The sequence below is a fragment of the Leiobunum rupestre genome, chromosome 4, assembly GCF_980474605.1.
Source record: "Leiobunum rupestre chromosome 4, qqLeiRupe1.1.hap1, whole genome shotgun sequence".
Classification (NCBI taxonomy): domain Eukaryota; kingdom Metazoa; phylum Arthropoda; class Arachnida; order Opiliones; family Sclerosomatidae; genus Leiobunum; species Leiobunum rupestre.
Window position 1 is genome coordinate 11,383,087 of NC_143387.1, and position 17,474 is coordinate 11,400,560.

The 17,474-nt window shown below is 34.0% G+C and overlaps 1 protein-coding gene and 1 long non-coding RNA gene across 2 annotated transcripts; both read left to right on the forward strand.

The window, feature by feature from the left end:
- Positions 1-9,244: 9,244 nt before the first annotated feature.
- On the forward strand, positions 9,245-12,381 carry LOC149946391 (uncharacterized). Its single transcript, XR_016480533.1, has 3 exons — positions 9,245-9,271; positions 9,827-9,860; positions 12,313-12,381. It is a non-coding gene; the product is annotated as an uncharacterized LOC149946391 (long non-coding RNA).
- Positions 12,382-12,391: 10 nt separating this feature from the next.
- Positions 12,392-14,567, forward strand: LOC149946392 (uncharacterized). Its single transcript, XM_090170724.1, has 7 exons — positions 12,392-12,458; positions 12,525-12,665; positions 12,736-13,395; positions 13,483-13,560; positions 13,726-13,928; positions 14,046-14,205; positions 14,288-14,567. Coding segments are annotated over exons 1-7 (1,422 nt in total). The 5' UTR covers positions 12,392-12,457; the 3' UTR covers positions 14,467-14,567.
- The last annotated feature ends 2,907 nt before the right edge of the window (positions 14,568-17,474 follow it).

Sequence of the window (17,474 nt, forward strand, 5' to 3'; positions counted from 1 at the left end):
AATAAAAATTTTATTGATTTAATAATAATAAAATTTTTAAATAATTATATACAATTTGGCTAGTTAAAGAACAACAAAAATTACAAAGGAGTTTTTTATGGGGGCCTCTTAATCACGCAGTGCCTACTCGCGAAAAAATCCTGGCGGGGCTACTGAACAATTCTCTCGTTCGTCGTCATCTTACTGGAATTCATTTGCTGGTTTATGATTCAATAATAATTAATTTTAGTTCGTACTTATCCCGTACACTTAAAAGTCCAAGGGAAACATTTGGAGTGGATTCACGAATTATTTTATTCATATTAATTCTTTATTTCGATCTTTCCATGACCTATTAAATTACACATCAAAATCCAAATGTTGAGCCACATGGAACAAATATATAAATTGCTTTGATTTTTTTTTTAATATTCAAAATAATTTAAAAAATTATAAAAAAAACCTTTTCTGAATATTCTTAAATAATTTCCACCAATTTTTTTACTATCCAATTTTATTTTATATTTATCACACGAAAACGTATATATTTTCAACCCTTTGTTTTAAATTAAGCGGTAAAACTAACAGTAATTTAAGAAATTATTCATGTTAAAGGAGTACGAGTGAACGTCCTATTTTATTTTAAAACAATTTGTAAACAGCGTTTTTGTTGATTAAAGCCATTGATAAAACAATTGGGCCCAGCCGTGATATACGTTCCACGTAGTATGTGCTAAGCTACCTCCCCAGGCCCTGTCCAAAACCCTATTCTCAAAATATTTTATCTGAAAGTGGATCTTAGTCTCATACTTATGGATATTGTTACTTATGATTGTACATAAAAATATAGCTCACAGCGTCATTTAGTTTCATAATGAAGGATATTGTTACTTATGATTGAACGTAACACAGCTTCAATTAGTGTCATACTAATAGATATTATTACTTATGATTGTACGTTACACAGCTTCATATAGTGTCATACTAATAGATAATGTTACTTATGATTGTACGTTACACAGCTTCATTTAGCTTCATTACTTATGAATATGGTTACTTATGATTGTACGTTACCCAGCTTCATTTAGCTTCATTACTTATGGATATTGTTACTTATGATTGTCCTTGCACGTTATACTGGCATTGCGTAGGTAGATAGATACTAAATTAAATCTTTCTTAAACGGCAGAGAAGCAGAAGCTATACTGAAATTATTTCTGACTAGGAAATTCAAATTTTCAATAACAACAAGCCGTGAGTGATCGAGTGTGAGGCTTTGATAGAGTCGCAGAATACAAAAATATTTTCCAAACATTGTACGGCCCAAAAAATGGAAAAGGACGATAACTATCGTTTGTCTGGCAACGCTGCCCTCTATCACTGTTTCACGCAAGCGTATTACAAGCGCCATACAATCTCATCTTTTAGCAGGGCTGCATGGTCTTTTAGTAACCAGATTTTAAATTTGAACAGTTTGTATCGGTCTCTGTTTAATGTCCTAAATTAATAATATTTAGATTAGTAACAACATAATTGTTATGATCCGAGGACAACGATGGAGAGCGTCGATCCGAAGAACAACACCTGGAATATGGGAATGGCATATTATCGCACTTGGCTTTTAAATCAGGACATTTTCTTTTTAAAAGATCTAATATTGCAATAAAGTTTCCCCTTATCAAAATATTGTCGGCGGATGTGTAAGTATTCCCCTGAAGTGCTAAATCTTATTGGGCACATAAAATAATCACTTTCACGTGTGTAGATAGGACCTCTCTATTTCTAATAATGTCTAGTCCATGGTGGTTGTTAACCTGGCAAGCTATTGATCCACGGGATTTGGATTCCATGTAGTCTAAGTAAATTTTGTAGGCTAGTTGGTGAGAAGATTTGTTGGAAGTGAAGTGTTCTTCGATTTGTTTCCCCATATTTATCGAATCCGGAAATCCCTTTAGAAATCCAGTATTTTTACTGCCTAAAAAATGACGGCAACAAAAACAATACACTGCATCCTTTGCTAATGAATATTCAATTATTTGGTATTGGTCATACCAAGAAGAATTGAAACCTCGATTTTTACCTCCAAATAATCTTTTAGGGAAAGGATTTAGTTTAGGCTGAACTGGAAGGCAATCTTTATCTAGACTTATAACCAAGTTATTCAACCATTGGCGGAGCTGATAACTCAGAGGTCCCCCCCGCAAAAATCTCAATGGGGCCCCCGTTTTCGATTTTTTTATGGTGAGCAGGGAAGAACCACACCTGGAATATGGGAATGGCATATTATCGCACTTGGCTTTTAAATCAGGACATTTTCTTTTTAGAAGATCTAATAATAATATTGCCCCCCCCCCCTGCAGACCATCAGCAACGCCACTGTATTCAACGCGTGAAAGCCCATTTCTTTTGAATTGGATACGTTGATTGACCTATTTTGTGATTGGTTAGAGTTGGGGTTTCCAATTACTTCTGCAATTTCTCCGTCATCAGTACTGACGTTTGGAAGTACTTCAGCAGTATTACTACCACTGTTATCAGTCTCGAAGGATTCTAAATCCTCTCCAAATTCTTTGCCTAGGTTTTCCTCATATCTATCGTTTTACTTTCCGCCGACGATTTCAAAAAACGTGCCATTGCACCTTTCTGACTACTAAGGAAACTATCTTCCCTTTTCCGTTTTTGTCGTCTATGTGTCCCTGATAAAAAAATTCTGGTATTCATATTTAAAAATGCTACTATTATATACTAATAGGGAAATAACCTTTAAATGGTTTAAGAAAATGAAGCTTCGTTAAAGCTATGTAGTCTTCAAACAGACGTTTGAATAATTTAGCTAGAATAGCTAATTAGTCTTGAGATAATTGTTTCCTTAGAGATTAAAGACTCAATGTTTTTATGGTTTTCAATTTTGCGATTGGAGCAATTGAAGTTGCATTAAATGATATGGAACTGGATGAACAAAATAAACCCGTTCTAATTTGGGCGTTGGCACTGAACAAGAAACATTTTCTGCTCTAAAAACCGAACTACAAGATTTGTTCATAAAGACGCAATGAGACAAATATGTCAGTGGAACTGAAAAAATAAAATCATCGGAGAGTTTTATGGATATAATTTGGTCTACGACATTAAATGTTGCTTTAAGTCCACCCATTGTTCAAGTCAATACTTGATTATACATATATATTTTTCTTAATTTTACAAACAGGAACCACAGATATCCAAGTTTCTTATGAAACGAGCTATTAAATTTTTGCTTCCGATTTGACGAGGTGCCACCTTCAGAACTTACACCACATCAAATGGAGAATGATGGAGCTTTATTTTATGTCGTTGGCGCACTTCTGAGATCATTACTAAAAACAACAGAAGGACAAGCAATCGCGAAAAAAATGACATGTGATAAGGACGATCCAGATTCAGTAGTGTCCGATCAAGAACTGGACGGAAAAGCAAGACCGTGGAGCCCTCATTTTTACAAACAAAAATAAGCTTCAATTTTTAAAAAAAAATTCACTCCATAATTTCAGATTCATTTTCGAACATAAATAAGCAAATATCAGACAGGCGCGCAACAGTCAAAAAGTTACTCAATCAGGAGCAGGATATTCAATCTGTTTGGAACTCAATATTGCTTCGATATAAATTTTTTAACCAAATTACTTCTAAGTTTATTAACCCAGTGGGAAATGGACACGTTAGACATGAAAAAGAATCTAAAACCAGATAAACGTATCAAAAACATTAGGGGAATAAACCTGACTAAAGCAGTACAAATTGAAGAAAATAAACTGTCTATTAAATTTTAATTGAATTTTAATAATAATTAGATTTACCTCCTATTTATTTTCAGATTTCTGCTGGCAATTTCTTCCCATTGCTTTAATTTTTACATTCCCCTTCTTGATTGCGATTAACTTGGGACCATTTGTGCAAATTTGGTGGTAAGTTGGATGTTGTCCTGAACCGCAAGCTTGTCGATGTCTGTTAAATTCATTAAAAAATATATTTATCAGCTAGAAACTTATGTGAAATGTGTAACGTTCTTACTGGTTTGTTTTGGTCCAGAAAGTGTCTCCTGACTTAGGAACATTTTCTTTCTCTCCTCATTTGAGTAAGGTTCTCCTTGGGGATTCACTCTCTGCCGCACATCCTCTTCCCAATCAGTTAGATATTTTAAAAAATATCCTTTAAGCCACTAAAAAACAAAATACTAAAATTAATTCAAATAGGCCTTTCTATAAAGTAACATTGGCCTTGTTGTTAAGATGTATCGAGCGCGTAGAAGTGACGTTTCACTGTGATAGCCAATTAAAATTCGACGAGTCGCCCTTTTTATAAAGATCTAACCTTCAAAACTGAACGGAACTCCTACGTAGCTCGTGACGAAAGTGATAGATTAAAACAAGTTCGGCAAGCGTAATGACTTTATAGAAAGGCTAATTGATTATAACTTTTTAATTATAATATTTACCTTTAACCGTCTATCATTTGCAGTATTATAAGGGTTCAATCAAGTATTTCGTGTGTGGTATCCTTCTTTAAGATTACTCACATTCATGCAGTCGAATCACTAGTTGAAGGTTCTTAAAAATAGTGTGGTTTAGGACACAGATTCACCAAATTCCTCTTCAACTGCAGCGCTTAAGGGCCTGTGTGGCCAGTTTTACTTTCATTTTAGTCTGCGATTGAGGATATACATGATCATCTGTTAATTTGTAAGCTTTTCGTAAAGAGGATCTACTTCGTTCCCGTTCATATAATTGTATGAGAGTAGTCCACACTCATTTCTGACCATTTTTGTACATCAACCGAAAGCGGCATCCTTCTCGACTGTTTCGGAGGTAGTTACGTGTTGTTTTTATTAAATGTGGGGGATCAAAGTTAAAATGGAGCTATCACTCTCCATCTAATGCATGGACATTAAAGGGACTCCAAAGAAGGCAGCGGGAGGGGGGTTTAATTTTTTTTAAATTCTCACGCCGAGTTGGTCACGTGATGTTTCTCTCTAGAATTTAGAAATCCGTCAAGTAGCACAAATTTCTTGTGAATTTTTTAAAATATATATATTTTCCTGATATAACCTTAAATAATACTTAGAAACGTATTTTCATAGAATAAATCAATAATTTCATTCAATATCATGATTAATTGTATAAGTATTTAATGATATCAAAAATGACAAAGATTGAATTGGTGAAATTATTAATGAAAATAAAAGAAAATCACCCTGATGCGTACTTCCAAAGTCTAAACGCAAACGCGAATAACCTTAGCTTAGGACCTGTGGTGCTTTGTAAAAACCTTTCTATTAGTTGATGCCCCATCACAAATGACAGTTATTAATATTATTCGAAAGCTTTTTAACTCCAAAAGAGCTATACATCGCCAGACTAAAAAATTAAGTTCATCAGCTGATAATGAGTTAGTTGGGAAATGGGCTAAAGAAAATTTTAAATTTGTGGTGGCGCCACTAACCATGAACACTAATGCATGGGTAGCTACAGGTTTAACTTTTTCAAATAACTCCTTTTCAATTGTGGCCATTTTGTCAAAGGGATCATTGACATTGGTATATCCAATTAAATCTCCCTTTTTTTGCTATATATCAAGTCTTCTTTTATTTTTATCTCATCGATAAGTAAAGAGGAGTATTTTTGATATTCTTCGAGGGAATTGATGTTGATTTGTGGGTCATCTAGAAAATGCACCAACAAGCGAAATACCACCTTCAAGTCCACCGAGAGACCCAACAAGCGAAATGCTACCTTCAAGTCCACCGAGAGACCCATCAAGCGAAGGTGACTTACCAGGTTGGTGCAAATGCACCAATTGTGTAGAAATGCCAACCCCTATTGAAAGGGAATGTTGTGCAGAAAGGCGGTAAGCTAAAACACTATTGGCATCATGCAATGTAAAAATAAAATTTTCAGAGGAACTGGTTGTATTACAAACGGTCCATTTGATGGCTTAATTTTGAACCAAGTGTATCTGCTTATCATTATGGACATTCAAAGAGATGTGGTTAATATACGCTACATGGACAACAATCGTTGCTTCCGTCACGCTGCTTATAGAGCATATATTGCCTGGATCAATGGCTCTCTAGGAGCTGGTAACCGAAATGTTGTACCATCCTGTGCCGTGAAGAAAATCAGACAAAGGTTTCCCAATGCTAATGGTATTTACACTGGATTTAAAGCTGCACCAGTTATTCAAGCTGGAATACGAGGTCGTGGACGAGGAAGAAGATAGTGATATAAAAATACCAAATCTAAGTCATGTTAAATAAAATTGTCATTTTAATCATTTTGCATAAAATTGAATTTAAAACATTTTAGTATCAATTTGTTGTTCATTGACCTACATGAAATAATACCTTTTTGAGACGTTTTTTCAAGATCATTAATTAATAGTTCAGAACATCCTAATGTTTTATCATACTCCTGTGAGTAACGAGAATTTAGTTTTCTGATAGATATTAATTGACATTGGTATATCCAATTAAATCTCCCTTTTTTTTGCTATATATCAAGTCTTCTTTGATTTTTATCTCATCGATAAGTAAAGAGGAGTATTTTTGATATTCTTCGAGGGAATTGATGTTGGCTTCTTCAGCAAGTTTTATAAACATACTTGGGTGGAAACTAGGTTTTCGACCTGTGTCACTTGTGTTGCGTAAAAAAGTTTTATAGCTTGGTAAATGGAGGATTCCTGATGACTAGCGATTTATAAAGGCCCGGTGACTTATGGTACTTGAAAAGGCACGACTGTATGACTAATGGGTGCCACCTCCTTTTCTTTTTACTATTCAACTGGCTCATTTTCAGTTGGGCGCCTAAAAAAAGCTTAGGAAAATCCATTTCTTCTTCATTTACTCCTTTCGCAAGAATATCCGTAAGCCATTCTTCGCCTTTAGGATTAACTGCCTCTCCAAACTCCACGATAAATTTACTTAATTTTTTATCTCTTCTAATGAGTTTTCTCTTCAGGTTAATTTCCTTACATTTACTTTTTTGAAGTTCCTGGGTTATTTCTGAATCACTCAAACTTCTCAGCTTGGTAGGCCTACAGTTTCCACACCTTTTCATTTGTGAAAGAAGGCAGCATGAAGTATGACGGATCCCATTTGTAAACCAGCAAAATTTTAAATTCGGATCAATTTTTTTCTGAAAAATATTCTTGTACACTTCTTTGTGAGTAACTTCACAGATTTGAATAGAAGAAATTTGATCCAACAATATGGTTAAATCATCTTGACATGATAATTGGTTTTTAAAATTCTGAAGCAAAGTATGTTCTTGGACAGGGTAATTCAGTATCCGCAAAGATAAATCTAACTCTGGGCTTATAATTAATGAAATGGTAACGCCTCCAGTCTCAAAATTGATTTTTGACATTCTCAAACCATTTTCGAATTCAGTGATTACCCACCCTATGGGAAAAGAGTTTGATTAAAACACGTCCCGGATTTTTATATTTTGTGTATGGAAACCCAAAACTTCCGTAATTTTAGTAGTATTAGTTGTTTCTTTCACTGATATTTTTATCTCGTACTTCTTTATTAGGTCCTGGTTGGGTAGCTTTGGTATTTATATTTGTAGTTTCTGCGGCTAAGGAATTTATTGTTAAATTAATGTAATTATGGTCATGAAGAATAGTTTCTAATTCCTTCTGCAAAATGATGGGGGAACTTGGGATTACAACTGAAATCCTAGGGACAGTGACAAGACGTTTCAAAATTGAGACTGTTGTCTTGGCTTGAGAACTTCTGCTATTCAGGTCCTAACGTATTGGAGATAAGACTCGGGGGTTGGATAAAGGTGTTTTCCGTAGTATAGATGTTTTTGGTTGCGATCCAAAACATGTTGTTATTGGTGTTTTTAGAGGGGTTGTTGGAAGATAATTTACGGATATTGGACTTAACTTTGGAGTCTTTAAGGTAGAAAATGGTGTTACTGGACTATATTGTGATACATCTACGGAGAGAGCGGTGATTCCCAGTGAATTTTAAATACTTCTATGTTGCACAACGTAGAGTAATATTTTAAAGAACTTATTTGACAATTAAAATTAAATTACTTAGATTAATTGTTATATCGTAGACTTTTTTAGTCACCGACGTCTCTAGTATGCATTGCCCTTGAACTTCTGAGCTGTATTCGTTAACTGTTTCCCTAAAGTTAAATATACGATTGCATACATATCTATACATAGATTCTCTAAAATATTTTCCATTTAACCCCAGTAATCCCACGTATTTCGTTATTTGTTTCGTATTACAATTAGCGTTCGCTATCATTTAACGATAGATTAAACTGAGGCTTAAGATTGGGCAAGATTCACCGCCTTAAAATTTTCGTCTACTTTTAAGATACATTGTGAACGAACCAATGGATGAAAAGTTATGAAACTAGCTTTTAAATAAACCTTGAAACTTATTGCAAGTCATATTAATAATTCACTGACGACAAAATTCGCGAAAATATTCATATCGTTTAGAATTACAACCTACTTTCTAAAATATCATTTTGCTTTCTAATACACGGGTTGACAACGCAAACTTTACCTAGACGAGCAGCTGTTTGATCACCTACCCTTGTAGCACAAGCCATTTGGTTTTGTGTTGGCTAGTAGTCGCGCGGTCGGTATGGTGTCGTAGTTGGTTAAAAGTCGTAAGCCAACTCAGGCCCGACTAAAAGAAACCTAAAGCCAACTTCAAAACCAAATAACGCCCAACTTGATACACACGCATTTATTGGGGACAAATTTCAATCTTAGCGACCTAAAAACTATAAACCCTCATATTTATTCTGCATAAACTAAACATTAATGAACAATAATTTCCAATTTAAATAATCCTAACAATTTTAAGGAGTATTGGAAACCAACTCCTACCCGACTCCAAAACAGCACTTTACTTAAATATATCAATTTATTTTCGTAATTCCTGTTTATTACTTTAAAAAAACTCTGCACTTAAAGATATTTTGTCCGCCTTAAAAAATATAAATGTTTTAAATAAATAAAACATTTTAAGAGTTATAAAAAGTTGATGTATACAGATGGGGTTTATTCCTAGCCAACAGGCGTACATTGTACCTAGAGTGGGAGGGGGCGGGTGCCAGTAACAAAGGTCGAGAAAATTCTTGGAATTTGGAAAAATTCCAAAGCCTCGTGGTAACGCGAGATTCGTGGCTGGGACCGTTCAAGCGGTCAGTTTCTTTTACCTCGTCTCCGAACAAAGGTGGACCTCGGGTTTATCATCGCCATTTTCCGTTCTATGATTAAGGTAAGCCTAAATATATTTTTCAATGTTAAATATTATAGTATTTAATTGAAAACTACTACTTTTTAACTTTAAATTTGTAGTAAGTTAAATATTTTGGGAGTTTGAGATATTGTGGAAAATTATGTAATTTTAAATACTCAAATATTTTAATAAAACGATAGATTTTAAAATAAACGTGTTTGAATATACCCAAAAATATCAAGAACTTCAAGTGTTTTCTATTTCAATGAAAATAAATTTAATTTTTAATTATGCTGTCGACGAGTTATCCACCATTTCCTATAGTTACGAGATACGATATCCACCCCCATTCAAAAACTAAAAAAAGAATACGGAGTTAAGTCCAGTTCTTTTTTTACGTTTTAGTCAATATTAAATTCCCTAACTTTAAATATTTTTTGTATATTCAAACACTTTTAATTTAGTTTATATTCTATTGAAGTGGACATTTCCCTTAAAGATATTTAAGTCTTATATATAATTAGTTTTCATTTTTTATACTATCTTACTTTTAGGCTGAATTTTAAATGGAATTCTTATTGTTTCTCTATTTAGGTTACTTGATTGATTGGTGCTATAATTTAACACGGTAATGTAATTAACCTTTTTTACTGTTTGCTACTCTAATTTAATCATAATATTAGTTAATTATGGCTAATAGTAAAGTTAAGAGAGTTGGTATGAACTATGATAGAGACGTTTCTGATTTAAGTAATAGACAAAAGCGAAGAAAAAGAACCAATTATTTAAATACAGTTATGGAACGAGTGTCAGAAGAATGTGATTTATTAGACGCTAGAGGTGTAGTGGATTTTGACTTAAATAAAGATGGTGTATTAGGCCCTTGTAGTGATGAGGCAATTTGCGATTCAGGTCAGGTTGAAATTAATCAAAATGGGATGCATTTCTTAGATGCACAATGTCTAAATAATAGTGATTCTGATGAGAACATAACTGATAGTTCAAGTGATAATATCGAGAGGATTAATAGCAATTTATCAAGTTATAGCGATACTAGTTCGTCGGAACATGATGTACGTGATATTTCCGAAGATATTAGGAGCTGGGCATTGACCCATAACATAGACACTGTTAAGCTTAATAGTTTGTTATGTATTCTACGGGTTCATGGACATGACACCTTACCGAAAGATTCGCGAACACTTTTGCATACCCAAAGAGATGCTATAGGAATAACACTAATTGCAGGTGGGGAATATTGGCATATTGGTTTTACCCAAGGTATTAAAAACTTTTTAAATTCGCGACCTAATTACGATGACGATATTTCTTTTGCCATAAATATTGATGGGGTGCCTCTATTTAAAAGTTCAAACAAATGCCTTTGGCCTATTTTGGCCTCAGTTTATAGTTTTTCGGAAGGGATAATTGGGGAGGTTTTTCCGGTGGGAATATTTTGTGGAAACAGCAAGCCTGCATCCTTAACTGAATTCTTGGAGCCTTTTTTAAATGAACTAACAGCTTTGTGCAGTAATGGTTTTCAATACGGTGGGAAAATATTTAACTGCCGATCAGATGGTCCTTTTATATTAGACACACCAGCTAGGACCTTCGTAAAAAATGCTAAAGGGCACACTGGTTACCATTCTTGCGATAAATGTACCATTAAGGGTTTTCATTACAACCGTCGCACAGTTTTTTTAGAGCTAGATTCCGATGAGCCAGTAACTTTACGGACAAATGAATCTTTTCGAAATCAAATTAATGAAGAGCATCACCTTATTGGACCCCCTTCCCCTCTAGAAAATTTGGATATGGATATGGTTAAACAATTTCCCCTGGACTACATGCATCTGGTGTGCTTAGGGGTTATGAGAAGAATTTTAACAGCCTGGGTTAAAAAAGGGAAATTTGTAGTAAGGTTAAGCAGCCAGATGATAACCGAATTCTCCAACAAGCTGGAAAATATTAGAAAATACATTCCAAGTGAATTTGCTAGGAAACCTAGAGCGTTAAAATATATAGATAGGTGGAAGGCCACAGAGCTACGGCAGTTTTTGTTGTACACCGGTCCAATCCTAGGCGAGGATATTCTATCTAAAGATGTTCTTAACCATTTTAGATTGCTTTTTTGCGCAATCTACATTTTGGCATCACCAGTTTTTAGCAAAACTCTGTGTAACTTCGCTGGCCAACTTTTAGAAAAATTTGTTTTATCAAGTCCAGACTTTTATGGGAAAGAGTTTGTAGTCCTCAATGTTCATTCCTTAACGCATCTAGCACATGATGTGAAAACATTTGGTCCGTTAGACAATTTTAGTGCATTTCCTTTTGAAAATCATTTGCAAAAGCTTAAAAAGAAAATGCGATCTCCCAATAAGCCCCTTCAGCAACTGTTTAAAAGAGTATATGAAAACCAACTGCTTCCAAGTAAAGAAAAAATCAACCAATTAGTCCTAAAGAAACCGTTTAAAAATAACAGCCCTCTAGTACCAAAAAATGCTAAATCTTTTAAGAAAATTCAAACCACTTCATTTTGTATATCTCTTAAATCGGGTGATAATTGCTTTAAAATGACTTCTGGTGACGTAATAAAGGTTAGACATATTTATCAGTTTGGCATTAATGACATAATGGTTGTTGGAAATTTGTGTAAACCTTATGCTGATATTTTTGATTACCCTCTTCGGTCTTCTATTTTAGACCTTTTTGTTGGTAAAATTTCAAAATTAGCTAAAACTTATCCTCTCTCTTCAATAGAAAGCAAGTGTTTCATTTTCGAAAACAATGAAAATTCTTTAGTTAAAATTGTTCCAATGCTTCATAGATTTTAAATAAATAAAATAAAAATAGTTTTTATTTAGTCAACTAATTATATTGACTATTTTACTTTGACTTAAAATTGATTAATAATAAAGTATGGAATGGGAATATTTGGAAAATTTTAATTTATTCGGTTAGAATTTAAAAAGTTGGTTATTTTTCTTCAGATTTTGGTGGGAGCCCTAGTGAACAAAACTATAATTTTCCTTTTAACCTTAGTTTTCAAGTTTAGATATTTTGTGTTGTTTTTTTTTCAGATGTTTGTAGTGTTTAGTTTCGAAAACGAAGGAACTGTTGAAGTAGTTCCATTAAAATGGTGTCCCGATGAAACGTTTAATTACAAAGTGTGCTTCATACGACGAACATTGGACCATTTACAGTGGGAAGATTTTATATAAATCAAGTAGGACTACATTTTTAGATTCTGTAACTACAACAATAATGCTGAACCATTTTTCTGTGATTGCAGTGATTTACACAAGAGCCAGGGAGCAATTAAAAAATGCGGAACTGACCTCCGACTTGGCCAGCGAAAAGGAATATGGAAGAGGACGAAGAAATAAACGGCAAAAACAAATGGATATCTCTTCAGGCCCTGATTCTACTTCTGGTAATTATCGTAATTTTATTAACCTGTAAAGTATTTTTCGTAAACTAATGGCTTACAAATTTTGGAGTAGAAGATGAAAATGGTAAAACAAAACGTGGAAAAAATCGTAAAATGGTTAAATTACCCTCACCACCGCCTTTACCGTTGATGCTCAATGAATCACAACCAGCAATAGATGCGAGTCAATTACATTCCAATGAACAGCGTAGTACAATTACATCAAAAAAATCGATGGACAAGACACCTGTTTTATCAGCGGTATATCAAAGTAACCAACATTTGGAAAACCAACTTAACACCAAGGAAGGATCTAGCGCTTTACTCTCCAAAAAAACGTTTGACAAAACCAGTAAAAGCACTCAATTGGAAAAATCAGGAATCGCTAGTCAACAATCTCGATCAATTGTTAAACCAAACAAGAAAACAAAGTCACGATCTACGTCAAGTAGCATTTCACATGGTAGGAAGGAAACTTCAAGAAGTCAAAGCTCTCATTGCTCTCAATTTTCACCAAGTCCTATTCCACAACATAGAAAGGAGAATTCTGATTCAAGTTATCGCCGTTCATTTTCTACAAATCAACCCGTAGAGGAAGTTAACTCCAGTCCAAACTCCATCAACTCTGAATTTTCTACAATACGGCCACAAATAAGAGACGAAACATTTATGCAACATTCTTTTGGATCTGAATATTCTTCAATCGGAAACCACCAAAATCGCTATATGGAAGGTAACATTAGTTTTTACTGATTGTTTTTATTTTATAGGCCAACTACGTAGTTGTTCGGTTTACTGTCTTATATAGTTTATTTTCAAGAAACGGGAAGTGTGGATAAATATCAACAATCTCTATCTAGGCGGCACCATTCAAGCCTTTCCAATGGTATATTTAAAGGTATAGTGAAATGGTAAAATAACCTACTGAAAAATAAGTGCAGAAACGATGTTAAAAAATTTTAAGATTAAATTTTTTTAATTAACTACTTTTCGCATAAATAGTCTAACAGTTTAAAGGAAAACTAAATTTTCATATACAATACTTAACTTTCTTAATTTTTAGATAAATACGAAAAATCTGTAATGTTAATGCTATCTGACATACACGTGAAATTGGATAAAATCATAAACTCGCAAGAGCAATTGGCTAATTATACCCTGGACGATACGGAAATTGATGGTTCACCAAGCCTACCTCTTGAAAGCATTCAAGATTTGAAAAAGTTGGAGATGTTTCTGGATGATGAGGATATCAGAAAAAGAGTGGTAAGTTAATAGTCCAGTTTAAACAGGGTATACAAAAACGCAGCCCCGTGATTTTCTATTTTTGCAATGGGGCTTGGATAAAAATCTGTTTTAAATTGACGATTTATTCATTGTTAGGTGAGAAAGTTATCAGCTATCGGTGGTCGCAAAATTGGTGATACATGCCGTGGAATATTGAAGAGAGTATTTTCGCATTCTTTGATTTTAAAGTTCAACTGGATTGGCTTGAACGGAAAACACGCATTTCAAGTTTTAAAAACGAAAAATGTCATAATAGGTAAATTATATTTTTCTTTAAAAAAAACTGTATTCTTGCTATGTAGTTTTCTCACGAGTTTGAAAACTTTATGTATTTACAGAAGCTGTTCAACGTAACGTTAAAGGGTCAAGAATTTATGATATTGAAACAGTTATGAAGAAGTGGATCAGATACTCAGGGGACAGAGAAGGAGGAAGAGAGCAAAGAAAGAAAAAGAGTAGCCAAGAAGCTAGAGACGCAAGCGTTGATAAACCAGAAGCTGAATTATCAGACGAGTAGAAAAACTGTTAATTACAAATTACCTATTTGACGAATCTCTTTTTTTTGGAGACGATTGTATATATTTGAAATTGCTGTGCCAAAAATTACTGTTTTTATATCGAATAAAAAATGAATTTTAATATTTTGTTATTCATTATACCGAATAATTAAATTAAAATTTGGGGAATTAGGTAAGGTATTGTGCTGGTTAAGTGACTACATTTAGTTGGCGAAAGGGTGGTTTTAAAGTTGGCGAAAGGGTGGTTTTGTAGTTGGCGAGGGGGTGGTTTTGTAGTTGGCGAGGGGGTGGTTTTGTAGTTGGCGAGGGGGTGGTTTTGTAGTTGGCGAGGGGGTGGTTTTGTAGTTGGCGAGGGGGTGGTTTTGTAGTTGGCGAGGGGGTGGTTTTGTAGTTGGCGAGGGGGTGGTTTTGTAGTTGGCGAGGGGGTGGTTTTGTAGTTGGCGAGGGGGTGGTTTTGTAGTTGGCGAGGGGGTGGTTTTGTAGTTGGCGAGAGGGTGGAATTGTTGGGACAGTGTTAACTTTGGTGTTTTTAACTATAAATCTTTAATATGGGAAAAAAACCTAAAGTTGGCCACATGCTGGTTTTTTTAAAAACGGAAAGGGCCCCGATTCGTAAACCAGCTGCTGGCCAAATAGGACATTTCGATTGTTCAGTTGCTGGTTCACCAACACCTTTGGCCAACACTATAATCACAACTGCTGGGCCAGCTGCATTAGGCTACAAGGGTACATGGCGCGTTAAAACTATTATTTTTGAATGTTATAAAGCGATAAACGCGAAAAATTTAACCAATGTTTAATTTAACCTTCATATACCGAGATATAGAAGAAAATGTTCGTCAGCTATTTGTTAAAAATCAAACAATAAATCAAGAAATGGTAGACTTAATTGAAAATGGAACCAAAAACAATCAACCAGGAACCTATGGAAATCATTACCAGTTCTTTATTTGGAAAAGTTTTAGCTTGCAGAGACAAAAATTTCAACGTAACTCGTGGACTCATCAAAACTCGATAGGTATTTTTTTACGATTTTAGGTTTCAGTGGCGTTATGTGCCTTAGGGATGCAACGGGTAACTGGAACAGAGAGGAACCCGGTAAATTCTAGGAAAAGGAATGGATAATATCAAAATTGGTTAACCGTATCCAGAACCGGGTCCAATATAACCGAAACCGAGTTTTTTATTATGATAAACAGTTGAAAATTTTAAAATTTATAGGGATTAGGGATTCAACAAATTCTTGAGACCAAAACTGGAACCGATAATATCAAAATTAAAAACTGGAACCAATAGAGTAAAATTTTAAGAAGCTTAATCGGAACCGATAAAGCTAAAATCTAAGAACAGGAACCGAGATAATCCAAAAAATAGTAACCGTTGCATCCCTAATGTGCCCCCCTGAAATTTGTGGTTGTATGAGAATTTTTTAAACAAATCTTGGCTACTTTATTGTTTGTTTTACTCCATTTACTCCTTGAAAGTTGGCTAAAATGTGAAATACAACCGGCCAACTTCCAGTTAAGAGACAGAGTAGTAAACTGAAAAATCATGAATTCTTTATTATTGAAATACAATAGCATATAGTATAGATTTATTAAATACAGTAATGATTTATTTAAATATTTTTTACAGTTATGCCAGATTACCTACTGCTATTTTACGATTCAGAAAATTGGAACCCATTGCCAGGATGGAGTATGAAAATAAATTAAATGTCACCGTGGAATCAAGTGGACTATCACTAATGCCAGAATATACATTCATTGGGGCAAGCGGTGATGGTTTAATAATAGATCATGGTGTTTATTCCAATAAAGTCTTGGAAATTAAGGAACCAAGCTCTGTAAAAGGAAATGATATTTAAAAAAAGGATAGCTTCCCATCATTTTGCCTTAAACAATTAATGGAAAAATAATATTAGATAGAAAATCTGAATATTACGCTCAGGTCCAAGAGGAAATGGCTGTTAAAAAATACAATGGGCCGATTTTGTTGTTTACAACGATGGACTTTTTAAAGAAATAATTTATTTGATGAAATATGTTGGGGAAAAAAACTTTTACCTATAATTCTACACTTCTTTACTAAATATACAGCTCCTTTTCTCATGAACGAATTAGAATATTAAGTATAGAATTTTTATTTATGTACAGGAAAAACGAAATTAATTTACATTATATATTATAATTATACTCTGCACTCAAATCAATGGATTATTGTCCCAGTGCCGTGGCAGTCTAATGATGTTCGGACAGTAACCTAAAAGTTTGATTTCACCTTAAAAGTATTAAAATGTTCCTAGTATTATTTATTAAATCACTAGTTTATTTTTAATTTTATACTAGTAAATGTTTGTCAAGTATGAACATACTTCAAAAATGTCATTTGCTAATTTGCAAAAGGTATTCGCTAGCGTAACGGGTATAGGTGGCGCTGCCATCGCTACCCCTGCAGCTTGGTTTTCCAGCGTATAGTGGTGATCAAAATCAAAACAAATCCAAGAAATATGGCGGTTCACATTAACGCTAGAGGTGGGAGAAGTTGTGCGGTCCCTTTTTGCAATAATACTGCGCTTAAAAAACGTAAAACTGAAGAAAATAGTGAAGAACCAAAGCTAGGATTATCATTTCATAAATTCCCAAGTTGTAAGAAACTTTTAAATGTATGGTTAACAAAGATAAAGTCGGAGAAAAGGCCTAGTAAGTGGGCTCAGATTTGTAGCGCCCATTTTACAGATGATGACTTCTTGGAAAGAAATGGTGAGATGCAAATAATATTAATTTTTTTTAAATAAATTAATCGAAAAACTCATCAATAGATGGCAGATCTGTAAGAAGACGTTTGAAATGTAACGCCGTTCCCTCCCAAAAATTGCCATGTAAGCCAATTAAAGAATCAACCGAAGTTAGATTAAAAGAACGAGCTCAACGTTACGTAAAGCGTTCTAAAGGTATTCTTATTTTATGGTTAACTTTTGTGAAATAATATATATAATAATAACACA